Below are 27,069 nucleotides of genomic sequence, written 5' to 3'. Positions count from 1 at the left end.
GTTGGCGTGGCGCGAGACACGCCTCTCCGGGAGCGGAACAAAACGGCGCCGAGGCCGGGCGCACCCAGCCGCCGCTGCCCGAGAGCCCGTCCCGCCCGCGCGCCCCCCGAGCCAGCTGCCAGGTGAGTGCGCCCCGGGCCGGGGCCGTCGGGCTGCGGGCGCCCGAGCGGGAGGGAGGCACGGCTCTGCCCGCGCCCCGGCGCGCACCCGGCGCCTCCTGCCCCTTCCCGGCCCGCCGCGGCCCGGGCGGCTGCGGGGAAAGTTGTGAGGAAAAGTGGCGCCGGGTCCGGGGGTGCCGGGAGTCGGGAGAAGGGGCCGCCCCTACCCCGCTGCTCTTCTTTTGTTGGGAGGCGCCGGGTCTCTCCCCGTCCCGGGATCCTCTGGGCACGAACGGCTCCCGCGTGCTCCTGACCCCGCGTGGCCCAGCTCCCCCCACGGCCTGCCCGGCCCGCGGCAGAACAATCGGCGATTCTGCGCGCCACTGACGCTCATTGTGTGACCGGGAGATGAGGGCATCCGTGCCACCCCCTCCCTCACCCTCCTGTTCAGAGAGAGAAAGCCCGCGCGGCCCGGGTGGGGGAACATCTGTCCTGCCGGCCGAGCCCCGGGAGCGGGAGCGGCGGGGGAACCCGGGTCCCTGAGAGCGAGTGGGGTGTGCGTTCTTTTGAAAGAACTGGATGGACAGGAGAGCAGCGACTGGACCCCTGCCCCCACTCCTCAAGTCCTGGTGACAGATGGGGACGATTGCTGAAGCCTGACAACCCCCACAGTGGGTGTTGTGTGGCCTCAGTGTTTGAAAGCTGGGGGAACAAAAAGGGGCGGTTACCGAGCACTTTTGAAGCATGTTGCAATATCTTACCCAGCAAGGGACCCTGTGGCAGGTATTTTATTTTCTCCAACAGGCCCCAGAACCTCATGCACCCTCCTGGCCCTTGTGCTGTTATAATCAAGACGTGGGTCAGTGCTGTGAGCAGTGGTGTTGGTTTAGGTTTTTCCCCAGAGCCCTGGTCCCAGTCCCCACCACCCCTCCCGATGGCCTCTGCAGGGTGAATGAATGGGCAGCCCCCCCCCCCACCACCACCACCACTGGGAGACATGCCTGCCTTGGGATCCCGTCACAGCGGCATGGAGGAGATCCCCTGTGCTCTGGCGGGGACTGGTAGAAAGTATGTCATCACGAGGCAATTTGGAATCCTGGTGAGTCTGTCTGGAAGGCAGACAGATGGAGATTTGACTCTTGGATTTGCCTTCTACTACCTGGGTGACCTTAATCAAGTTGCTTAACCTCTCAATGCCTCAGTTTCTTCAGGGATGGTACTTTAGGAATGTATTGCCAAGAGCCTCGAACACTGCAGTCCTCAATTACTACCTTCTTTCTCCATCCTCCATCCATCTCTCATCCTCCCTGTCAGAGGCTGAGGGTGGAATTCAAGAAGGGAGATGCTGAACTTCCGTCTGCACTTGTTCAGCTGCTGCTTCCTGAATCTCCAGCAGAGCTCAGGCTCAGGAGGCCAGGACAGTGTTGAAAGAGAGACCATTCTCAGGCTCATCAGCTCTTATTCAGCGTTTGGTCCCATGGTTGCCTGAATCCAGCCTTGCTGCTGCTGCTCAGTCTCATGAGTGACCCTTTGCCTCGGAGAGGATATCCAGGGCGGAGAGCAGTCAGACAAAAAGGAAGTTTATGGCATAGAGGGTGTGGTATGGGTCAGAGCAGGGGGAGGAGAGAGAACTGTTTGCAAGGCTTGAAGATATCCAGTATAAGAGGGTATGGTAGGTGGCAGGGGAGAAACTGCAGAGCACCAGTTTACCAGCTCTCAATTTCGGCTGCTGATAAAATATGAAAAACATTTGCCTTTGGTCTGCTCTAGCACCTGCCTTACAGGCCCAGACCTCGGTGTTTTCTTTTTAGATTGCAGATGTCTTTCTCTGGAGCCAGTTAGTGAAGGAACCACAGGTGCAGCCTGGGTGTATAGTGTTTGACACTTTGTTGGTGACCAGCAAAGATTTGATGGCTGAAGGGGATAGAAACGGGCTTTTAGCTGGGTTGCCCCACTGGGTGCTCATCTGTCTTTTCTGAACCCTTGCAAATACTTTCTGGCCAGTTTTCCATGTTTGTGGCATTGAGGACCAGGCAGGGACAGAAAAACATTGCTTTTAATTCACTGCAGATCTCCTGGAAGGGAAAGCAGATTGTGAAGGCTTTTTTAGTAGGCTGCTAAAATTTTGAATATTTATTTAAACCCAGCTTCTTGTGAAAATCTGGCTTGCTGGAGGACTGCAAAGAGACCTGCACCAAACATTTTGAGATCCAAGAAGTTGCTTGCTAGGGAGAATAAAGGGACCTTTCTTCCAACTCAACCATTTGGCATTACTCAGAAGTATCGGCAGGTATCTTAAAAAGACACAAAACTGTAATGAGCGTCAGGGTTGCCTTTAATTGAGATAACAATAAGCACATATCAGCAGTTGTGCTGAATGCTTCATCTCTGTTATCTTGGACAATCTATGAGGTAGGTACTGGTGCTTCCCATTTCACAAATGAAGAAACTAGGATTCGAAGGTGTTCGACATGTAACACGCCCAGGATTGCACCTGGTCCTGTAAGGAGTTGGTATGCAAGCGGAGACGGTCTGCTTCTCAAACCCACACGCAGTCACTATGTTATTATTTTTCTTTGCTCCTCTACATTTCCTTTTTTCCAGATCAGCTCACTAATGAAATATCTACCATTTGTGAATGAATACATTAGCTTTACAAAGTGACTTACAGTGGTTTATAAACTATTTAAGGAAGATAAAACTGGCTTTGCCAGTTTTAACGTGGATGCAGTCAGAATTTGAGTTCACAGCCTCGGCTTGGCCGGGAAGGAGGAGAGGGGATCCCTGGAAGTCAGTTCCCAGAGCCCAGTGGTATACTTTCACCTGGTGAATTCATGTTTGAATTTGGGGGGTGGGTTTATAGGAAAGAAAGAAGCCTGGGAAAGAGCCTGTTTGAGATAATAAATAAAAACAGGCAGCAGAGCTGCGGAAGGGGGAGGCGAAGGGGATCAGGTTCTGACAGGAGCCGCTGCCCTCTTCCTGCCTCCGGTTGTCAGGAGTTTGTATGGTAAGGACGTGGTTGTATACGCAGCTCCCCAGGAATTTGTCTGACATCAGTGTTGAGTAATTCCCATGTATGGTAAAGTGTGTAAATACGGAGGCAGCTAGCATTTCCAGACTCCAGCATTTCCACTGCTTCTCAAAGGCCAGAAGGCAGAGTCTGGCTCAACAGTGGCAGGGAGGGAAACATGGAAGGTTAGCAGCTGGCTGGCCCGTCGGCTCAACCCCAGCCAGGCACCCAGGCCCTATCTCCCAGGTGGTGTGGGATGGGGCTTCAGAGATGTCAGCTGCAAACCACATGTGTTTATAAGATGTAAATGCTAATGTATTTTCGCTTTTCAAAATTAATCAAAGAAAAATCATTCAGGCCTTTTTATGTCCAGCATAGGATAACCAACTGTTATCACTTTAAGTTGACATCATTCCAAGTAAAAGCAAAGAAACTCAATATGTTTGTTAGCCTGTGAGACATTATTTTAATGCAGGATTTCCTGTAACGGTTTTGAAACACTTAAATCTTGAGTTCCCATTGTTACCTTTGTTGACCTTCAGATTTCTGAGCACCGTGGGATAGAGAGCCTTAAAAATATTCCGGGATGTGCAGAGAAAGGAGACATGGTACTGCCCTTGTGAGCTCACAGTCCCACGAGGGACATGGGACATAGGCATTAAAAGGGAAAATTCAAGCCACAGAGAGGGAGACCTGGGCTAGAATAAGAGTGTCAAGTTCTGGGGTACCCTGGGGCCTGGGGTGATGATAGCTTGGTGGTACTGGCCCACTTCTCACAGCGGTGTGTCGTGCTACATTCCCAAGAGTGAGGCATGTGACAGGCTATGTGAAGCTGAGGTTGAGCTTGCACCATCTCCATATCCACTTTCAGGCCAGCTCTGTTTCTCAGGCGTCGCCCCCAGGACGTGGGCTCTGAGTCCTGACCCATGGTGCCCTCCCTTCCTCCTCTCTCCTTGGCTGCTCTCCTGACATGGGGGCGTGGAGGAAGAGGCTGAGCTGTGGGGTTGGAAAGGATGACAAATCTCCTGGGTACCTGGCCAGATACCAAGCAGCTCAGGTAATGAAAGTAGCATATTTCCAACTAGCAGACACTTGACAGATCTCTCCTGAGCCCTGTGCCCAAAAGTCACTCTTTGGCACTAAGGAATGAGAGATTTTGGAATGGGAGAAATGGGATTTTTCCACTAGAGAAATAAAGACATGGGGTGATTTATCAGGGGTTTGATGAGGGGGGCTCTCCTTCAGGAACTGGTGGCCAGCAGTTAAGGGTTCTACATCTCTAAGATGGTTACTTAATCTTGAATCATGATCCCATTGAATGCCTCACCTCGTCCCAACTTTCACAAGATTTGGGGTGACCCTGAGGTTTGTTTCCTGTGCCTGCTCCTTTCACTGCTGCTGCAAGAGCCGTCTTCTTGCTCTATCCTCTCAAGATTGTGCATCTGGGTTCATCTTGTGATGGGATAACTGGATAAGAAGGGGTGGGCAGCAGAATCGAGCTAGTTGCTTATCAGAAGTTGTCAACCCCTGCTGTCTAGCCTCCAGCCAGCCTGAAGGATCCTGCCATTTCACGTAAACAGCTGATCAGATGGTTCTAGACTTTCAGCAGAAGATCTATTCTCTAGTGATTGTCAACAGAGTGAAATAGGACAAACAAGACAATACCCAAAGGGAATGCCACTGTCAGAGCCCACTGTAACCCCACGAGGTGGTTAATGTGAGTGCAGAAGGTTGTAAGGACGCTCGGTCACCAGAGCAATATACAGGAGAGCCTGATTTAAAGACACCAGCCCCTGGGGGTGCGAGGGTAGTTCAGTGGTAGAATTGTCACCTGCCACGCTGGAGACCTGGGTTTGATTCTGGGCCCATGCATTCCAGTCCCACCCCAACCCCTGCCCCCACCCCCACCCCCAAAAAGAAAATTCAACAAATGGTGCTGCAATAATGGGGTAATTACAAAGAAAAAGAATGAAATAGTGACCCCAACCCATATAGCATACAAAAAAAAAAAAAAAGACACCAGCCCCTGGTGGCCTCAGGTAGCCAGGGGAGTGCTAAATCCTAAAGTAGGGCAAGTAATCTGTCTCAGACTCACTAGCTGGGCTGACAGATAACTCAGAAATTCCTGGCCCCTAGTTGGCATGTTACTTCTGATGCCTTGTTCCTTCCAGATATGGACTAGTTGGATAGGAGAGCGGTGTGTCTGGCCCACATCTGGCTTGGTTGGGTCAGTCCTGAAGGCAATCAGGAATGCCTTGGTAATAAAAATTGCACCCTTAGAGTAGGCTATGCATCACTTTGTGTGCCATCACTTTGCAAATGTTCACATTATAATCCTCAGAACAACCATTTTAGGAGTCAATGTATGGTCCCATTTCAGAGACGAGGATACTGAGGCTCAGAGAGGAAAGTAACTTTCCCAAAATCATTCATCTAGCAAGGAGTAACTCCAGATCTGCTTCACCCCAGCACCTGAACTCTGTCCCTGAAGTCTGACCTAGGGAACTTCTCTTGGTTTAACCAGTAGGGGCTCTGCCCCCCAGAACAGGGAAAGCGGTTGGGAAGGAGCTGGACTGCCCTCTAGGCACACCACAAACTCTGACGACCAGGTTGCCTTTTAAGGCAAATTCAGCCTCAGGCAGCCGAATTTGGCTGTTGAAAACAAGCAGCTGAGCCAAAGGAGGGGCAGAGTGAAGCGCGAGTCCTCCCCCTTGTGGGAATGAGGTGGCCAGAGCTCCCTCCCACTGAGACTCATCCCCAAGGACCGGGTCCTCATTGGGGCAGAGGGGGAGCCCATTCACAGGGGCTGCCGGGACCCTCCCTGGCAGTGGATATCGTCATTACTTTTCATCCCAAGATGCTGGAGCCCTTGTCCTTTCCCGGGGCTCCTGAGGGGTGGTCTCCAACCAAATGACCAGGCTCAAAGGAGTGGCCCAGCCAAGAGGCATCCTGGGCCGATTTTCCTTACTGGCAGGTCCTCAGGTTTCACTTATTTCTCTGCCCGTGTTCCTGATTCCCTAGGGCCGTGCTGGATGTGGGCCCCTGACACGGAGCCAGGGAGAACAAGGGGAGTCTGTATGGAGCTGCGAGCCTCTCCCAGAGGGAGAAGAGCTTTTGTGTGTGAACAAAACACTGCTTGGAACTGGTTCCCAACCACGTGCTTAGGGGACACTTTCCTCCCTTAGGGAACATGGAGTGTGTCCCCCTGCTGGTTCAGGGGGCTGGAAAGGGAGCCAACACTGATGTATCATATACCCCCCTGAGTGGGTACAGGACTCTATAGGATGGAGGGATTAAAAAAGGATGCACCTGCACGTAAACAGCTGATAAGATGGTTCTAGACTTTCAGCGGAAGATCTATTCTCTAGTGATTGTCAACAGAGTGAAATAGGACAAACAAGACAATACCCAAAGGGAATGCCACTGTCAGAGCCCACTGTAACCCCATGAGGTGGTTAATGTGAGTGCAGAAGGTTGTAAGGACGCTCGGTCACCAGAGCAATATACAGGAGACTGGATCCAGCTGTGTGACTACAAGCAGGTTGCCTAAAGTCTCTGAGCCTTGTTTTCCTGATCTGTAAAGTGGGCATCTATTCTCCATCTCCCGGTGATGAGGATAAAATGAGATGATACATAGTGGGCATTCAGTCATTGGTGGTTTCATTGGGGTGCCTTGGTTGCAGGAATTCCAGGGTCACGTCTGATCACCTCATCAGAAGAAGAGAGCCAGCATGACTCCACATGTTGGAGCACGTTTTCCTCAGAAGCTTCCCCAAGTAGAGCTCCCCACACACCTCACTGGCCAATTCCGGAACCAGCCCCTGACAGGGGGATGGAATTGCTGTGGTTGGTTTAGGTGGTTGGGGCTCTGCCCCGGAGTTGGGGATGGGATCCCTGCCTAGGTCACTCAGTTTGGCTTCCTGAGCAAGATTGGGGTTCTGTAGCAAGGAATCGGGAGGCCGTGGTTGATGGCTAAGCAGCCAGTAATGCCTCCTGTTCTCATCAAATTGTCCATTACACTGTATGGTTTTGCAGCCCTGTGCCCTTTCTCAGTGAGAGTCCCTAGGATTTAAAGGGGCCGAAAGAACAGTTGGAACATCAGAAGTTAGGAATGGGGACTGCCCCAAGGATCTGGGAGCTCAGACCCCCTGGGTTATCTGAGGAAGGCAGAGAGAGGTTGTGTCAGTTTGCGAAATCCTACCTGTGGGTTGTCGGTGATGTGTATAAGCTGAGGAACCGTGGTCCAGAACCTGGGAAGGGAAAAATCAGGCCTACGTAATGGATGATGGTCCATGTAGAGTCGGCGCCTCTCTGACTTGGGAGAGGGCAGCAGGCCCCAGGTTCAGCCCTCCACCTCAGCTCAGCCTCCTACAGCAGCCTCCCCAACTCTGCACACAGGTACTAACTGAGTACTTCCCGTGTACCAGGCCCTAGGCTGAACGCAGCAATTATATCATGTACCCTGATAATGGTGAGGTGTAATAACAGGAGATAGTGCAGGAAAAGTAAGTGGAGACTGTACCATGGAGAATTCCGAATGCCAAGGTGAGGGTTTGATTATTCTCAGGCAATGGGGAGCCATTGATGGTTTTTGAGCAGGAGAATGTTCCATGAAAAGGACCTGGCAATGTGGGGGGGATGGATGAAAGAAGGGGCACTGGAAGCAGTGTGGCCATCAGGATTGTCTCCAGGGATCCATTTAGTAAAGCAACTGGCTCAAACAGTGAAGGGAATTTGTTGGTTCATTTAGCTAGAATTCAGAGGGAGGTTGCATTTCAGATTTGGCTTCTTCAGTGGCTTCACAATGTCATCGTGGACTCGGTTTCTTTTTGTTTCTTACTTTCTCTTCCCTGTTGTCAGCTTCATTCTGAGACTGCCTGTGTCCCCTTGAGACAGAAGATCAGGATATATTCCCCGCAAATCCCCCCAAACCACTCTCTATATCATTGACCTATATTGTGTCAATTGCCCATCCCTGAGCTAATAACCATGGCTGGTTAGGTTAGGCTCAAGCCACATGCCATGGCTGAAAATTAGGGTAGTTATCAAGAGATGGGTGAATGTAGTACAATGTCCTCAAAAGGGGCTTCCCTAATTGTCTAAGTGAACAGTGAGAGGTGACTAAGCCGGGATTAGAGAAGTAGAATTTGGAATGGAAAGGAGAGAGTAAATGCAGTAAATTCTGTGCTGATAAAACCCAAAACACTGGGCACACAGTTTGATGGGTACGTGGACAAAGGGGAGCACAGAGTGGGATGCAGCTGAGAGTGGGATGATTCTAAGGTTTGGAATAAGATTCCTTAGTGATGGAGAAGATGAGTATGGTACACAAAGATGGGGAAGTCAGGAAAAAGAACAAATTTGAGTGAAAAGGTAATGAAGTAGGGATTGCTCATGTTGAAATTGAGGTGCCTGAAGGCCACCCAGTGGAGATACCCACCTGAAATTGGATTTATGAGCCTGGGCTCAGAGGAGAGGTCAGTGCCATAAATAGATGGGAGTCCTTGGCATGGGGGTGTCAGTAGGTACAGCAGGAATGCAAGAAATTGTAGGGAGAGAGGGTGTAGCAGGACCAGAGGGAAAGTCTGCATTTAAGAATGAGAGGGCAGAGCAGCAGAGGTGAAAATGTATCTTTCTCCTCTACTCCCACAAAACTTCACTGAAGACCCCTAGCATCTTGGTGATACTCCAGTCCCAATCACCGGTGGGGAGCCAGTGTCACCAACACGACTTCCCCCACCTTAAGCCCTGGTTATCAGCCTGCACGTGTCTACTGAGCACCTCTGCCAGGACCCAGGCTCTGTGGGGATACACCTATGAGTGTGAATGTGTCCCCAGCTCGGGCTTTCAGTTGCAGTCCTCAAATGTTTATCACACACCTCTAAAAAACCAGGTGCTGTGCTGGGTGTGGGGACTCAAGAGGGAATACAATCTGGATCCTGTGTCCAGCGTCAGTGGACACTATGTCTCCCTCTGTCCTTGATATTGACTCTCTAGCTGCCAGGACAAGCCCTGTTCCTAGAAGGATGGAATCTGGATGTCACTTTCTTGATTTGCAAGTACTCCATGAGGTACATCTCTGTGAACTTTCTCCTTCGGCAGGTTCACCCCTTGAGACAACAGACCTTCCTGGCTCCCACCCCCTTCATTTCCTAGAAATCTGCATCCTCCTTTACCCACCCTATCCTGAGCTACCTTGGCATCCACCTGATGGCCACAGTTGGCTGTGCCTTGTATAGGATGCCTTCTCTCTGTGAATCCTGTCATCTTCTTCCTCCAATCAAATGTCTGTTGAGTGAATAACTGAAAAGAGAGCAGTAACTGGAAGAAGAGAAGCAGATCCCATCACCTTAAGGGCTTTTTCTATTTTCCAAGTTCCATCCCATTTACCTTCTCTGTTAATCAGACACTGACCTGTGGCAACATCTCTCTTGCAGTCTTGTGTCTCTGGGCTCGTGATGGTTTTTAACACTTGTTATATGCCAGGTACTGTGGCGTACCTTTGATGTGACATATCTCACTTATGCTCCATGGAGTAGCTTGTATTTTTATCCCCATTTTACAGATGCAGAAATCAAGGTTTGGAAAGACTGACTCCCTTGCCCACTCCCACAGCCGGGGTGTGGCAGGATCAGAATTGGGCTAACCTGTCTAATATCAGGGCTCCAACTCTTAATTAATACCTAGAGCATTTCAAAGTTAGCCCCGGACCACCTGCTTTGGACTCTCCTGGGGTGCTTGTTAAAGAAGCAGATTCCTATAATCCTGGGGTGGTGCTGGTAAATGTGTTTGCAAAAGCTCCCACCTGATTTTAATGTACTCTCAAACTCCAGAACTGTACGCAGTGTGCCTGCCTCCTGGTTTGTTTTGTTTTGTTTTTTTAAACCTTTTCTTGTGTGAATTATAGCTCACGCACAAAAGAGTATATACAACTTCTGTGTATAGTTTAAAGAATAACTATAAAGTGAAAAGTGAACCCCTATGTTATGACCACCCAAGTTAAGGAAAAAAGCATTGCCAGGGCCTTAGCAGCCCCCACCCCCTCATCCCCACCCAGTCATGCTCCCTTCCATCCCTTAGCGGTAACTCCCTCTAAGAATGTGATCATAATTCCCTTGCTTCTCTTTATAACTTTCCACCCATGTGCTCATGCCCAAACAATATGGATTAGTTTTTTAGTTTGTGAACTTTACACAAATGGATTCATGTTATATGAACTCTGGTTTGTCTGCCCCTTTTGCTCCAGATCATCTCTGTGGGATTCACCCTATTGTTGCATGTAGGGGTAGGTGGCTCATTTTTATTGTTACTGCAGCCTGCTTTTTAGCTCTGCATCTTGTGCTTATTTATATCCTTTGAGTGCCTAGCACGGGGCTGAAACTCTAGTAGTTGTTCAATAAATACCTGCTGAGCGGCTAGGGGAGGAAACCCCAAGTAGCAGTTTTGGGGGCGTTGCTGAGAACCAGCAGGAGGACCTGCAGGATCAGCACTGGGGAACTCCATGGTCTTTCCCTCCTCGGTTGCCTGTTGCTTTTCCTGATTTCTGTTTTTCTGTCTCTTTTCAGAATGCCGAACTGGGGAGGAGGGAAGAAATGCGGGGTGTGCCAGAAGACAGTTTACTTTGCCGAAGAGGTTCAGTGCGAAGGCAGCAGCTTCCATAAATCCTGCTTCCTGTGCAGTGAGTATGGCACCCCAGGCCCCGCTGTTGGCGTGCAGACCGGGCCCTGGGCCTGCCCCCACAGGCCGAACCTGTCAACACCCCAGGGAACTGCTCCCATGGGATGTAAACAGCTTGACATTTGGCTGAAGTGCAGCTGGGGAGGGAACCACTTAAGGGCCCCTTTGTTCCGTTCAGAAGCTGCTTTCTGAGGGGATGAACTGGCCAGAGCTGGTGGTGGGGTGGGGGAGGCGGGCGTTTCGGGGCTGAAAGCCAAGCGTAAAGACTTGGTTAGGAAAACTTTCCACTCAGATTTCACTTTTTTCTCTCCCTGCCACAATCCTCCCATTTAAGAGGAAGGCATTTTTATCCCAAACTTTCTGCGGCCTTTGGACCCAAATGATCCCTTGTTAAATTATCCCTTGTTAAGGCTGCAACCTTACAGTGAAGCCAAGGCTGGTGGAAGATCAGGGCTCTTCCCTCTTCTGCCCCTTTCAGGCCAGCCCACTCACTCCTCTCACTTCCCATTCCTGCTCAGCCTGTGGTGAGAGAAGAAGGAGCTCGGGGCTCCTTGACATCCGCTCCCAATAACCCAGAGCAAAGTTTACTGCAATCACAAGCTTGGATGAGCTGCACTGAGGTGATGTCTTCCAAGCACACAGAGGTGGTGTCTTGGGAAAGCCTCTCCCCAGATTCCTAAATGATTTGGCTTATTGTTATCAGAGCAGATCTGGGTTAGAAAAAGGGGCGACTTCAACAAGATGCATCCTCCTTCAAGGCAGGCAGAGAGTGGGATGTCAACTCTAAAGCACCACATGTTAGACCCAGCCTGATCAGGGTTTGCATCCTAATTCGGGGTGACAATAGGTAAGATACTCAATCTCTTTCTGGTTGGGTTTTTCACTATTATAATAGGGATAATAATACTTACCTCATGGAGTTGTGAGAATTAAAATGAAATGGACTTGCAAAACAAATAAAGCACTTAAAGCTTTTTGAGTGTTCAATAAATGGTGGCACCCTTTCTCCAAAACACACACACACACACACACACACACACACACACTTACACACACAGTGCTGATGATCCATGAGCAGGGCAGTGTGATGCAGAGAGACCTCACAGAGGCCTGATGGAGATGAGGTCCTATGTTCCCCGTATCGCATGAAGCAGAATTGGAAGAGTCTGTGGTTCCTCTGCTCCCAGATGTTCTGTGTTCCAGAGTAGGACCCAGATGGGCAAAGGCCACCTGTCCATGTCCACTGGTTGTGAATCAGATCCCTACCAGTTGCTGGGTGGACCACCCCGAAGCCAGCCAGCACCGGGCAGCAGGAAGCCCCACACTCTGCCCTCGAGTGAGAACTCAAAGGGCATGTCAGATAAATGGGGAGTAAATGAGCTTTGGTGGAGCTTGGTTGGCTTCCAGACTGTAGAGGCTGGAAACAGCAGCATCTTGTTATCAGCAGTTCACTCCACTTAGGAATTTTCAAGCTGTTTATTTTTTCAGAGGGAATAAGAGAGAGCTTGGTGCTGGCCAGGAAGAGAGTTCAGGCTGCTATAGACCTATGGGCCTCTCTCTTTGCCCTTAAAGAATGTTGCTTAATCACTAATTAAAAGGGGCCAGCTGTGACGGAGGAAGCCGCCTGCCTACAGCTCTGCTTGTAGGGAGTAGTGGTAGGTCAGGCATTGAAGGAAGTCAGGAATTCAGGGGGTGGCATAGGAAGGAAGGAGCAGGACCTGGGGGAGGGTGTGAGGGGTGTGGAGGATTAGGAACAGTTGCAGGAAGTCAGGCTGGGGAGCCGGGTTGTGAAGGAGCATCGTGCAGTTAACAGCCACGAGGGACCGTGTCACATCTCTTTGGGATCTTAGCGTCCCGCCTAGTTCCTGGATATCAGAGCTGGAAATGGACCACTTAGCACTGAGCCTCAACAGCCTGCTTATTCCTAGTGCCCAGAACAGCCCCAGCCCACAGTCGGTTCTTGACAAAACTTTGTGAGTGGAGGGATGGTTACTTCCCTTTTTTTGGTGAAGTAAGTGGTGCGTGTCCCACTTGAATTCAAGATACCCCACAGAGTCAAGATACTTTTCTTCCTAAGGCAAGGAGAGGCTGGAGGGTGTGGGCCTGGGTGGCCTTAAGGACCATCCTCCTTGCTTGCTGAGCCCAGGTAAGTCCCCAAAAGAAGTTCCTCTGCTCATTCAGGTGCTCGATATCGGGTTCTCCTCAGCCTGTCACATGCCGTCCTTTCCTGTGGGCCTAGTTTGGGGAGAACTGCCAATGCCCTAGAATTGGCCTTTGATGTGGGTTTGGAGATGGAGAGGACATGCAGTCCACCCCTGTGGTCTCAGTTGAGGCAGCCAGTTCTCATTAGCAGGCGCTGCGGCCAGAGGCCTGACCCAAGGCTCTGTGCCCGTCTCTGAGCTGTAACCACCTCCCTTCTGGAGCAGGGAATGGAAGAGCAGCCAGCTTTGTGCAAATGAAGAGCTAGTCTGTCCTAACCTTGTGGTAGTGGCCGATGGAACTGGACCCAGTGACTTGGTCCTGGGCTGTTTGCCAGAGTGCAACAGCACAGGTGCTGCCCACAGAAGCCTTGCCCGCCCTCTGACCCCATGGGCTGAGGTTTATTCTCTGTTTTCATCCTCCCTACCCCACTCACTTGGCCACCTCAAAAAGAACCATGGGCTGCAGAAAGCAACCAGGTCCGATGTCAACTCTTAGGCTCCGATTTCTCCTCTGGACTAAGCTTGTGGGTTTCTTGCTGGAGAGATCAATCAAAAGATACCTCTGTTCTTCCAACTGCTCTTGGCAACCCTTTCCGCCTTCCTTCTGGTTTTGGAATTCCCAGGACCAGTTGGGTCTTACGGGAAGCAATTCCAGGCCAGCTCCTGACTTCCCACCCTAGAAGGGAATGTTGAAGCCCTTGGCCTGTTTTTCTCTCTCCCTCCTTCCCAAGCCAAGCCTCAAGGGAGGAGGTGGGAAGTTCCATATTTGGGCTGCCCAGAGTTCTGGAATGAGGTGGTGATGTCAAGGTCAGGACAAGAGGGTCCTTATTTAGTCTGAAGTCTCCAACCTATGGCTTGGGGAGACAGAGGAGCTGGCAGAGGGCTGAACCCTTTAAAGGCAAGGGGATGGCAGGTTGCAAGGAGCTGAGCTGAGTGCCTTCTGAGGAAGTAGGGTGTGGCTTTTCCAGTGGTATCTCTAAATATCCATTTTGAGAAGGATGTGTTTGAGGATTAGTCCAACTGGGCACACTGAATCTCAATATTTAAGAAATACTGTAGAACCACATTAGAATTACAGAATTAGACCTAAAGAAATGACACCAAAGAAATAGAGTAAAGTTGAGTCTCTGGAGTTGAGGTTGGAAGCATATTATCTCTTAAGGTCTGGGCCTTCCCTTCCCTTCCCCTTGTCTTCAGATGATCCTAACTTTATATAATACTAATATGAGTAGCCAGCATTTATTATGCATCTATTGTGTGCAGGACATAGTGCTCAGCCCTTCACATGTATAATCTCTTTTTCACAACCATCTTTTCCATTAGGCATTATTATCTGCATTTACAAATGAAGACACTGGAGACTAAGAAGGAAGAGTAACTTGCACAAGGTCATAGGTGGAAAGGGAAAGTTAGGATTTAATCCTGGCAGTCTGACACTATGCCACCCCAGGCTCTTATTCTGGATAGCTGGGCATAATTCCTCTCTAAGACAAGCAGGAAAATGTACAAAGCCCACAAGCTTTCTGGCTCATCCCATGCCAATCTTTCTTACTCCAGGAGTGAGGAAATTCTTTCCAGCATCTGACCTGATTTCTTCCTTTGGCAAAGTAGTTTCTGAGAATAGAAATTCCATATTCTCTTGTGGTTAGCATGTCCTGCACCTTATTTCAAAGTCCCCCATGCTGGGCCTTTAATATATGTTGAACGATTTTCTTCTGGCGACATCATTTCACTGCCAGCCCCCAGTATGCCTGGTTTGTTCCTTCTGGATCCCATTCCATTGCTGGAGGCAGGAAAACCCTGCCCTTCTTTCCTTCCTTTGTGTTTTCTCCTCTCCTGTTGGGGTACACGGTCTCTGTGTCAAGGGCAGTTTGAAGGACCTGAGCGGACTTCCTGTGACTTGGGGTCAGCCTGGGCTGAACCCCAGGGCACACTGCATCCTTGTGTGGGGTGTGAAGTGGCAGAGGACTGAGGGAGGCACACACAGACTCCTGGGAGAGGCGATGGCCAGCATTCCTGGAATCGGGACATCTCCTTCTTCCTTCTAGCTCATTGGCCATCTCGGCCTTCACTTCCTGGCTGCTCCTGAAAGATCAAAGTACTATATATACAAAGTACCAGGACAGCTTCACCTCCAGGGGCTCGGCAGTGAGCAAGCAGCTCACCCCAGCTCCAGCTCACTGCACTTCTTCCCCCCTTCACAGTGGTCTGTAAGAAGAATCTGGACAGCACCACGGTGGCTGTGCATGGTGAGGAGATCTACTGCAAGTCCTGCTACGGCAAGAAGTACGGGCCGAAAGGCTATGGCTATGGACAGGGCGCAGGCACGCTGAGCACCGACAAAGGGGAGTCGCTGGGCATCAAGCAGGAGGAGTGAGTGAATGATCCTCTCCCACCCCTGTTCTCGTGTTCCCTCCCCCTCTCTCTCCTCCCTGATGTTGGGCACATTGACCACTTTAGGTTAAACAGTGAAAGGCTCAGAAAGGCATTTATTTAAAAGGTAGTCGTGGAGCTCCATCGTGGTCAAGCCTACCAGAGGAATTAGAGGTACAGTGGGGAATAAAAGAGGCCAAGTTCATCCCCACGTGGTACATGCATCCTATATTTTTATAGGAGTCAGAGCTGGGAGAAGCCCCAAGAATTATTTATTCTGATTTCCAATTTTCATAGATGAGGAAACCCAAGCCCAGGCTCAGTGACTAGCGCGCGCCCCATAGCTATGGAACATCTAAACCAGGACATGCCAGGCTCAGGCCACCCTAGCTCCTTCCCAGCATGGCCATCTCGCCCCTGCTAAGGGGAAGTCATTCGCCTGCCTTGGAAATGCCACAGGGTGTCACGGGGTCTCCCCAGTACCCACTCACCTCTGACCTGCTTGTACATGCTGGCTTTTGGCTGTGAGCCTGGCCCTGGGGGAATGGACAGAAATGACCGAGAAGCTACCCAATTTTCAGCCAAGTTCATTGACCCAGTGGGGACAGTTTGATAGCAGATATCTGATACTAGAAAAACTTCAGAAATAGAGGGCAGGGGAGGGCAGTTCTTAGCCAATGCAGTGTTAAGAAATTATTCCAGGGTTTTAACTAATGATGGGGTATGCCTGATGTTTCAATGAAAATGACGTTGTTTGAGCCTCGGTTTGTCCATCTGTACAATGGGAGATGACCTTTGAGGCCCTTATGACTCTGGCTGGGAGAGCTGCCCTGTCCTGACATGAGGTGTGCTCATACCCTCGCAGTGCAAGCCCCACCCATGTTCCTCAGTGGAAGCCATCTCACCACACACCCTTCCCCATGCAGCACCCCTGGCCACAGGCCCACCACCAACCCCAACACATCCAAGTTTGCTCAGAAGATTGGCGGCTCTGAGCGCTGCCCCCGGTGCAGCCAGGCTGTCTATGCTGCAGAGAAAGTGATCGGTGCTGGGAAGGTAAGCAGCTGCTGGGTGTGGTGGGAGAGGGAGGGAGATGAGCTGGGGAGAAGCCTTCCTGCAATATGGATTCCAGAACTTCACAAGTCTTGAGAACGTGTCTCTCTGGGAAGAAGATTAATAATGTCATCAGATTTTCCAAAGCATCTGTGGCCCCCAAAGTACAAAGAAGCCCCCCAAATCCACATACATTCCATTTAATGGGATGTGGACTCCCTGAAACCCATCCATGTACCCCGAGGTAGAGATTTTCAAGGTTCTGGGCCCATCAGAGCCTTCTGGGAGACTTTTTCTTTTTGTTATTATTGTGGAAAATATTATGTTTACAAAAAAGCAATAAATTTCAAAGCATACTGCAACACTTAGTTACAGAACAGATTTCAGAGTTTGGTATGGGTTACACTTCCACAATTTTAGGTTTTTCCTTCTATCTGCTCCAAGACACTGGAGACTAAAATAAATATCAATATAATGATTCAGCAGTCATACTCATTTGTTAAATCCCATCTTCTCTGTTATAACTCCACCTTCTTCTTTGATCCTTCTCCGAACCTCTAGAGGTATTTGGGTTATGCCCTTTCCTATTTCTTCATGTTGGAAAGGGCTGTCGATGAAACGGAATAGGGGGATGGAACTAGCTGATGTTCTGGAGAGGCTGGCCCCTGTGGGTTTCAGGACTTATCTGGTCCAGGAACCCATCTGGAGGTTGTAGGTTTCTGGAAACTTACCCTAGTGTATGGAAACTTTGTAGAATCTTATATAATGCTGTAGGTGTTCTTTAGGATTGGCTGGATTGGTCCTGGTTGGAGGTTGGCAGGTTATGATAGGTAGCAAGGTCTAACTGAAGCTTGTGTAAGAGCAACCTCCAGAGTAGCCTCTTGACTCTATTTGAACTCTCTCAGCCACTGATACCTTATTTGTTGCAATTCTTTTCCCTCTTTTGGTCAGGATGGAATTGTTGATCCCAGGGTGACAGAGCCAGGCTCATCCCTGGGAGTCATATTCCTGGGAGGCTTTTTCAAACTGCCATCCATGCCTTCCCCTATAATATTCTGCCAGTGCTCACTAGCTACCACTGCCCAGTAAAAATCACAGCTGTGTGACCTTGGCAAATTACTGAACCTTCCTACGCCACTGTCCCACGACTGTAAAGTGGAGCAAATGATGGTCTCTGGCATACAATTTTGCTTTGAAGATTAAATGAGAAAATATTATGTGTAGTACTTAATAAAGTGCCTGTTGTGTGCTCAATACAAGTCAGCTGTTATTATTATTATTATTGTCTATTTTGAAGATTTGTGAAGTCAAAATGAGGTCATATGGAAGGTCCTTGCCACTGATTAAATGATATGAAAACAGGAGATGTTATTAATATTATTATTAAGTTGGTGTTTTTTCTGTGTCTTGCCATGTAGGAAATTATTTTAAAATACCCAAGAACCAACTATTTCCATCACCTAGACAGGGTATATGTTGAAGTTAAGGCTGTACTACTAAGGAATACGGTCAGAAGAATTTTGCATTCAAACAGAAAGGGTTGGGAGAAGGCTGGGTCAAGAAAGGAATATTGAGTAGCAGGGAATACTTGTGAGTGCTGCATGAAAGGGCAAAGGAACGTTCTAGATGGGATTCTGTCTTCCAGGCAGAGAGCCTGGGGGTGGCAGCTCCTTGCTTTACAGAGGAGAAAGCAGAGACAGGGTGAGCGCTGAGGTTGCACAGTGTGCTGGTAGAAGGACTCAGAACCCAGCTCATCCACCTCAGGCCTCTGGGCCCTGTGCCCTCACCGCCCTCCCTTCCCCTCCTCCATGCACAAATGCACAGAGGTCCGGTGGCCAGGACTTCAGAGGGAATCCTTTTCCTTTTTCACTCTCCAGGCGGGGCACTGGATTGCTGTGCTGCGGGAATCTCTTTGCCCTTAAAAGGCCTTGTTTTGTCCCATCTGCCTGCTGCCTGCATCTTGTGTTTCTCAGGTTTGGTAGAGCTGTCTACACAGCTGCTTTGCCTGCTTGGCTGCTACTGATGGGAGCTGGCTGCTGACAAGTCTTACTGTCTGTGCTGAATTCCAACACGGTTTATAAACCTGGGCCTAGCTTTTTTTCTGGGGAGGCTGTTAGTCTCTTGTCTCGGGGCTCCACTTAGAACCACAAAGGGCCTTCTGTGACCTCTGGAGAAACTACAGTCCTTGGGACTTTTCTTGCGAGTTCGGTGTACTTCATTGATGGTTGGGAATTGAATCGTGTTCAGGCCCCAACCACTCGTCCTGTGGGTGTGGGCCAATTGTAAATAGGACCTCTTGAAGATGTTTCTTTAGTTAAGGTGTAGCCCAACGGAATCAGGCTGGGTTTTAGTCCAGATTACTGGAATCATTTGTAAGCAGAGTAAAAGACAGAGAGGGAGAGATGTTAGGCACGGGGTCATTAAAGGATTCCACATGAGACAGCGAGTTAAAGCTTAATAGTTCATTGCTAAAGAGAAAGAAAAAGACAGAGAGAAAAGGTAGAGCAGGCAGGTGGGAGCCCGCGAAACCTGCTAGCGAAAGAGAAAGAAAAAATGGCTCACGCTTTCTTTCTGACAGCTTGTAGTTTTAAGGGAAAAACCTTGCCAAGAGGGATGGGGGTGACGTGTGGCCAGAGGCATCGTTGGGAGATATCAGGCTGGTGCAGGTCAGGACTTCACACTCATGGTTATCTGGTCTGGCCTGTGGCAGGTGGGGTGTTGGCACGTTTGTGCTGTCACATCAGGTCCTGTCAGAAGAGCTGCTGAGGGAGAGAAACTGAAGGGGCCTCCAGGCCGCAGAATCCATTTTGTATGTTAAGTTTTATTTTCTAATACCTGACAAGAGAGCTATGGGGAGAAGCCAGAAGTCAGTGGAATGCTGAGGGAAAAGAAGACCGTGCTATGTGCCTACCGAAAAGTCAAGGACCAAGGATCGCTGCAGCCAACCCTCTTGATCAAGCCAACTTATTGTATGGTATTTGTTTTAGCAGCTCAGAACTAAAACAGTGAGTATGCCTTTGGAATTGGATAACGGATTAAAGCTGGAAAAAGTTTGAGGTACTTGACTGAAAAAAGCTTAGATTTCTTTGGAGAGATCATTGGTAGAAATGTGGACATTAAAGGTACTTCAGGTGAGGCACTAGGAGGAAATGATGAATGTGTGGTTGGAAATTGGAAGAAAGGCAACCCTTGTTATTATGTGTCAGAGAACTTGGCAAAATTGTGTCCTGATGTTGGATCGATATTGGAACTTGTAAGCAATGAACTTGGATATTTAGCTGAGATTTCCAAGCCAAGGGTAGAAGGTGCAGCCTGACTTCTTGCTTACACTTTAGTCGCTTACACTAAAATGTGAGAGGAAAGGGATAAGCTCAGAATTAAACTCTTAAGCACAAAAGAACCAGAAATTGTTGATTTTGAAAAGTCTCAGCTATACAGATAGTGTGCTCTGAGACTAGATCCAGAAGCAACTCTATCAGGGACCTCGCTGAGCTTCTGAGAAGTGAGCCCCCAGAGGACGTTGCTCTGTGCAAAAGTTTAGCTGAATAGCCCTTTGCTAAGGAGAACTGGTGTATGATTCGTGAATCTAGCAATCATTTCGTATGGAATCAGGATAGAAATGCAGCTATCCAGGAAGGATCTGCAGAAAGCCTGTTATTTGATGGTTTGGACCTGATTGAATTGCATGGAAAGACAACAAGGTTTTTGCAGAATTTGTATGAACAGAACCACAGTCAGCCTGGACTGAAAGGGATGGAGAAGGGGCGAATTGAAGGAAGAATGTCTTCAAGGGCAGTATTGTGGAAGCAAAGATCTGGACTGAAAACATGTCCTTGGGCGAAGAGAGGGGGCCCACCCACACGTGTGGAAAGGGTGGGTCTGTCTGCACTGGGAGGGGGCAGGCCTGCGCCCTGTTGTTCCGAAAGAGGTGACCACCCCAGTGCTTAGAGATGGTGGGACCTGTGTCCCAGCGTTGGTGGAGAGCCAGGCTGCCATCCTGCTGCTTGGAGAGGGTGGGGCCTGTTCAGGGAGAGCATGCCCTATGCCAGCTCTGGGAGGGCATGGGCTGCTGCTCCACCAGGCCTGGAGGACAAAGAATCAAGCCACTGATGATTTTCAGACCTTGAAATCGAATGGAGTTTACCCTACCGGTGTTCAGACTTGTTTGGGGACCCGCGACCCCTGTTTCCCTTCCACTTTTTTCCTCTGGAATGGGAATTGTTATCCTATGCCTGTCCTACAGATAACTTGTTTTCCAGGTCCATAGATGTAACGGGATTTTGCTTCAGGCTGAACCACACCCTTAACTGATTATGATGAGACTTTGTACTTAGCATTAGACTTAAGGCTTTTGGAATGTTGTGATGGAATGAATGTATTTTGCATGTGGACAAACATCTTTTGGGGGTCTGGAAGGTGGACTGTTGAGGAGAGAATTATTTCCCCCAGAAAGGAATGTTCAGGTCCCAACCCCGAGTGGGTAATGCCCCTGCTGTAAATAGGGTCTCCTGAAGGTGCTACTTCAGTCAGGGTGTGGTGGGCTTTAATCCTGACTGCTGGAGTCCTCGATAGGCAGAGTGAGTTCAGCTAGAGGGAGAGAGCTATGGGGAGAAGCCAGCAGTCAATGGAACCCTAAAGAGAAAGGAGGAGACATCACCATGTGCACCGCCACGTGACAGAGAAGCCAAGGACCGGGGTGCCCGGCAGCCAGCCCCAGGGCTCCACAGTCTTCAGGGAAAGCATTACCTCACGGATGCCTCAGTTTTGATTTTTCCCAGCCTCAAAACTGTGAGCCAATAAATTCCTGTTGTTCAGCCATCCCATTGTGTGGTATTTGTTTTAGTAGCTGAGAGACTAAAACACAGACACATTCTTCTTCTGAAGAAATAACAGGCAACACAGACTCAGGACCTCCTCTATGCCAGGCGCGGTGCTGCCACGCTACACCTGTGGAGGCATTTAACCCTCACGACCACCTGGGAGGGAGATGCTGCCGCCCCTGTCCTCTGAGACAGCGGCCTTTGGGCAATGCAGTCCCCAGTTCTAGAATTGCAGAGGCCAGGCTGGTGCTGAAGAATCCTAATTACAAAAGCCTATTTTGTGCCAGGCACCGAACGTTTGCATCCCCAGTCCCCACATCGACAGGTTTCCCAGGTGAGAAAAAACTGCAGTGGCTGAGAAACGCACCTGAGGCTGCGCAGCGAGTCAGTGGTGGTGCCCGGTGACTCCAGAGCCCTCACTCACACCACTAATAGGGGACCAGGTCTGCAGAGGCTCGTCTGGCCCTGCCCATGGGGGACAGCTCCCTCAGCGCTGCTCTTATCCCCGTGCCTATCCTCTGTGGTACAGCTGGGGCCGCTCTAGATAGGACACTCCCAAATCTGGGCTCATCGCTCGGTGAGGCTCAGACACACAGAGCAGGCTGAGGAGGAGAATAGGTTTATGTAGGAGAGCAAGAGGATAGGGGAAGTTTTCCTTAGTCTGTGTCGACACAGTGATTTTTCAGTCGGCTTTTATACATGTCAGAGACAAAGAGAGATAATCATCTCAGTTAACAGGTAGCAGAGGCCTGGAGAATCTCAGCGGGTTTTTTTTTTTTTTTTTAAATCTCAGTTATTTCCTTCTTCCTTTAGGATTTAAATCCTCTGTGACATCTGGGGAACCTGCCTCCAAGTCTAGGGTAATAGATAGAGGCTTATTCATGTCTGGGAGGTCTAGGACTATAGAGGAAAGCTATTGACATCTGGGTGCAGACTTTACATTTACATGTTGCTCCTTTGTGAGATCTTTCACAGCTTGCTTCCAGCATTAAAGTTACATTTAAAAGCTGTCTTGAAGTTTACATTTAAAGACTACTAATACAATTTCCAGCTTGCTTACAGTTTATGATACATTTAAAAAGTTACTGTTACACCACCAACCATCCCACTGTTGCCAGGCTTCCTTGAAGAGGGTGTGAGGTGGTGTGCGGGTCTCCCATCTGTTCCCTTCTCTGCCCACACTATAGGCCATGTCTTCCCAGCAGCACCAGCTGAGCAGACTTCAGAAGTGACCTGAACCTTCCACTAGGGTTATTTAAAGTTTAGTGGGCCGGGGGACCCTAATCACTGCAGTCAGCATTAACTGTTTCCTTCCCTACGCAGTCCTGGCATAAGTCCTGCTTCCGATGTGCCAAGTGTGGCAAAGGTCTCGAGTCAACCACCCTGGCGGACAAGGATGGCGAGATTTACTGCAAAGGTGAGTGGTTTCACTTCTAGTAGGGAGATCAGGGGGACCAAAGGGATGGGGGAGCTAAGTAAACCAACTTGCTACCTGTAAACTACTCCTGGCCTTGGATCCATTCCAGAGTAACTAGTATTACCCATTCATTTTACAGAGGAGGAAACTGAGGCCCAGGGGGAGAGAGTGACTTGGCTGGGTTCATATGGCAAATTGGGATAGGGTTGGGGCTAAAGCTTAGATTCCTAATTCCTAATGCTTCTCCTATAAGAAGAAGGGGAATAAGTACAGTATTGGGACTGGGGATACTGTAGAGGGTGAGGGGGCACTGGTGGACTCTCCTTTTCCAGTCTCCTGGCCAGGCATTAAGGGTGAGGCATGCTCACTGGGAGAACTGGGAGGTACAGCTGGGAGAAGGTCATGTCTTGACTCTTCTTTTCTCTCTGCAGGATGCTATGCTAAAAACTTTGGGCCCAAGGGCTTTGGCTTCGGGCAAGGAGCTGGGGCCTTGGTCCACTCTGAGTGAGGCTACCACTGCCTGCTGCACCCCTGCCCACTTCATTGCTTTGCATCGCCATTCCCATCCCAGCAGCCTTGGAGATCTCCAGGATTCTTTCTTCCTTTCTCCATCACACATCACTAATGACCTGAACTTTGGCCTCTGGCTCCCTTTGGTTTAGGTGTCTGCCTGAAGTCTCGGCATTGCTGAGGGCCTCCCCCTGCTGGGGATCTGAAGCCATCAGGAGACTGCAATGTGTCTTAGTCTAAGTGAGATCAGGCCGCTCTGCCCACACCCCACCCCACAGGCCTCTGTTCTTAGCCTCTTAGGCTGAGTGTTCATCATCAGCTGGCCAAAACACCTGAGTCCATATTCTTGGTGCCCAGAAAAAGCAGCAGCAGGCACAGTGGGGGAGAGAAGCAGGACCAAAATGGGGCAGGAGAAGACTAATTTATTGGAGCTCTGAATTCTCCTCTATGGGAAAGAGGGTGGGCTTCTTGGTATCCCTCTTAGCAAGTCTGGGGAATCCCAGCTCAGGGAGTCACTAGAAGCATGAATACAGGGTCAGAGACCAGAGGAGCCATCTGCTCCTCTTTGAGTCTGTGGAACTGGTGTCATCCCCTCAGTCTGAGGACCCCAAAGTCAGGGTGACATCTGACCTTCCTAGCAACTAGTTCCCTATGGGAAGGGGTGCTCCTCAGGGAACTCCTCCAACACACATTCACATTATCAGTGGCCCAAATCTTAGGGTTTAGATCTGACCCTCGCCCTGGGTCCTGAGGCTGTGGCTAGCAGCTTCTCCCCTGTTCTTACCATGCCGACCTGATGCTCAGATGTCAGGGGAAGGCAGCCACAGCCTCTGTCTTCATCTGGGTACCCCTCCCCTTGGCACCCAGTTTTCAGGGCTTTCCTGCCCCTTCTACTCCACCCTTCTCCAGGGACCCTTCTCTGGCCACATCACTCCCAATCCCTTCCAGGCCCTGAGCATAGGAGCAGAAGGAGGAAGGGGAGGGGCTGGGGCTGGGCTCCTGGTGGCTTAATGGACAACACTGTATGGAGCTGCCGAGTGATCGGGCTGCGGGCAGGGGCTGTATTCAAGCTGATTTCTCATCCGATTAATAAAGCTGTTTAGAAAAGAACTCTGGTGTCCTGACCCTGTATCCATGGGAGCTCAGCCACTCCCTGGGGCTGCGAGGAAACTTGATTGGAGTAATCAAATTAGTGGGAGGCCTGGTAGAATATAAATCAAGATAATTCTTTTCCTGCTTTTTCTATGGCCTTTTTACTTTTCAGTATGTGTTCCAACTGAACTACTCTGCCCCAAAGTGACCCAACCCACCCAAATCCCCCAGCCTTGTCCTGTCTGTACCCCATTCCCATGACTAGGGCTCAGCTAGGCCCCAACGCTGTGCCCAGAACTTCTGCCAGCATGGAAAGCCCCAGAGTGAGAAAGAAACTCAGCCGGAGGAACTCTCATGTTAAATCCAGAAACCTCACTTCTGCCCAGCAGGGGTGGGTGGGTGGGGGAGCCTAGGGCACACTCAGCCAAGTCCACAGAAGGCCAAATCTTTTGGAAGGAGCCTTGGCTGAGGGGATGCAGCATCCTTCATCTTAGGGATATGCCTGTCTAATTCTTTTGGGCTGGGCTTCTCTACTTCAGTTCTACTTGAAAATGTGCCCACACTGAGAATTTACCAAATAACAATAAACATGTTTTAACAACAACAAAACCTCGTGTGCTTAGCATTCAGATGACCCGATCTGACAGTGGCCTTGCATAGAGCCACTCCTAGGCTCAGGAATGGGACATACATGCATGTATAAGACCAATCAACAATGCAGAGCAATAGGTAAGCGCATGGTGACAAGCAAAAGAGCTGTAGGACTTCAGAGGAGAATGCCAGCTCAGGGTGGGCACTGGCCCTGAACTCGCAGATGAGGTCCAGTCTCCATCTTGGTAAACCCGCTAGCTCCAGCCCCATGGGAGGGGCTTGGGAGAGTGTCTGTGCAGCAGGGAGGATGGATGGATGATTCTCATGAAGGTCAGGGCTGGTTCCTCAGTTCCACAGAGGTGGATTATCCAGCTTCTCTGGGAAGGGCCCACCGGCGGCACCTACAGGAGTGGCCAGGATGTGTGTCTGGGGCTTGGAGCTGGAGATAGGATGCCCTCTGCTGGCTGCTCGGCCGGATCTCCGGCCCAGGACAATGCCGTCTCCTACCCTAGCAGTCCAGGTCAGAGACCACCGGGAGGGGCCGGAAGGGACCTCAGGAAGTGAAATGGGTCCGGAGGCAGGGGGCTGCAAGTCAGACGCGGCTCGGGCAAGGCGTGCACCCTCTGGGTAGTGAAGAGCGGGACGGGGGAGGAGGGCGCAGTGAGGAGGCGGGGCACCCGCAAGGGAGTTGCACTCGGGGGAGGAGGATCCGGGGGTGGGGTGGTTGGGGCATGGAGGGTGGAGGAGCCCAGTAGCCGCAGGCGCAGCGGTTGTGCTGCGCGGAAGACGCCAGGTGGTGCTGTGGAGTGGAGTGAAAGGCAGGCGCTTCTTTCCAAGCATCCCATGCCCTCCTCCCCTCTCCGCAGGCCCGAGGGCCCCACTTTTCTCTGGAGTATTTGTGAGCTAACAGGGGCCTCTGGTGTACCAAACTTCGTATTGACCCAAAGGAAGAGAATGAACAAGGATTTTATGTCTACTCAGGTGTTCCGTTTTGAGTCTCTGATATGTCTGAGCCAGGCTCCGGGGTACCCTCAGTTAAGTACATTTGATGGGAGTATTACCCAGTCCAGGGAATGGCCATGTCCTGGGGCTTGCAGGCTGTCATGGGAAAGAGCTTTCTCTCTTAATGGGAGGGAGACCCTGCCCCCTTGGGTTTCTCTCCTCCAGGTTGGGCCCAGAGAGACCTAGCAACCTGTTTGGGTCACTGAGAAAGCTGGGGAGGGAGGAAGCAAGGGGCCAGACTGGGGCGATGGGTGAGGGCAGGGGTGGGGGGAAGCGGGAGGGTATGCGAGTAATCCCTGCTTCAGGGGCACAGAAAATCTTTGACAGGAGGCCGAAGCCCAGCGAAGCCATGTGCCCCAGACCTAAAACAGTTGAGGGTGGTGAGCAGGGGGTAGCCCTCAGAGACCAACTAACTGCTGTATGATTCCCACCCCTTGATTATTATAAGAATCATTGAGAGAGACTTTAACAATGGATTTCCAGCCCCGCTCTTAGAAATTCTGATTCAGTAAACCTGAGTGGGGCCTGGGAATCTGTATTTTAAAGCAGCTCAGGTGATTATGATGCTGAACCTGGCTTGAGAATATCCGAGTTAGAGGAGCCTCCCAACCAGTGCTCCTCCACCCTGCAGCTTGCCCACCCAGTATCGCAACCGCTTAGCTGCTAGGCAGAAGCTCACTGCCCCGCCCTGCAGCTGGTGCAGCCTCTGAAGAGCTCTGATGAGAGAGGACTTCCTGGAACTTCCTATTTCTGTCCCCTAGAGTCATCCAGAACAGGTCTAATCCATCTCCTGTGTGACAGCACTTCAGAAGATTGAAGACAGCTGCCTGGGCCCACCAAGTCTGCTTCTCTCCAGGACAAACATCCCCTGGCCTTTTAATGGTTCCTGATCAAGACAAAAAGAGAGCCCAGTGAATTTCATTTCATTGATTGAGGAAGGAAAGCTCAACCTAGGGTGGGGAGCCTCCAGTGTGCACTGGCCTGGGGCCAGAGATGCAAACTGTAGGGCTTGCAATAGGTCAGTGGGTCAAAGCAGAAGCAGCTTCATCTGGGAAAAATCCTTACCCTGCCCGGGGCTCAGCTTCCCGCACCCCAGCTGCACCGTTCATCTGGCTTGTGCACTTGTGTACCACAGCCCCTTCGAAAGACCTTAAATGTCCTCACAATAACCCTGTGAGGGAGGTGCTATCATATACCCATTTACAAATTATCAAACTGAAGCGAA

General features: G+C 50.3%; 1 protein-coding gene across 2 annotated transcripts; it reads left to right on the top strand.

Annotated features, from left to right (window-relative positions):
- On the top strand, window positions 1-24,269 carry CSRP1 (cysteine and glycine rich protein 1). Of its 2 annotated transcripts, none has more exons than XM_077157381.1 (6): window positions 1-122; window positions 10,674-10,786; window positions 15,191-15,359; window positions 16,286-16,415; window positions 22,556-22,649; window positions 23,081-24,269. In XM_077157381.1, the coding sequence occupies exons 2-6, from the start codon at window positions 10,675-10,677 to the stop codon at window positions 23,155-23,157; spliced, it is 582 nt and encodes a 193-aa protein (XP_077013496.1). In that variant the 5' UTR covers window positions 1-122; window position 10,674; the 3' UTR covers window positions 23,158-24,269. The 2 variants fall into 2 exon arrangements, with proteins under 2 accessions (XP_077013496.1, XP_077013497.1); XM_077157382.1 differs by lacking the exon at window positions 1-122 and adding an exon at window positions 561-769.
- Window positions 24,270-27,069: the final 2,800 nt, after the last annotated feature.

The sequence above is a fragment of the Tamandua tetradactyla genome, chromosome 4, assembly GCF_023851605.1.
Source record: "Tamandua tetradactyla isolate mTamTet1 chromosome 4, mTamTet1.pri, whole genome shotgun sequence".
Lineage (NCBI taxonomy): Eukaryota > Metazoa > Chordata > Mammalia > Pilosa > Myrmecophagidae > Tamandua > Tamandua tetradactyla.
This window is presented reverse-complemented; position numbering and strand designations above follow the sequence as displayed.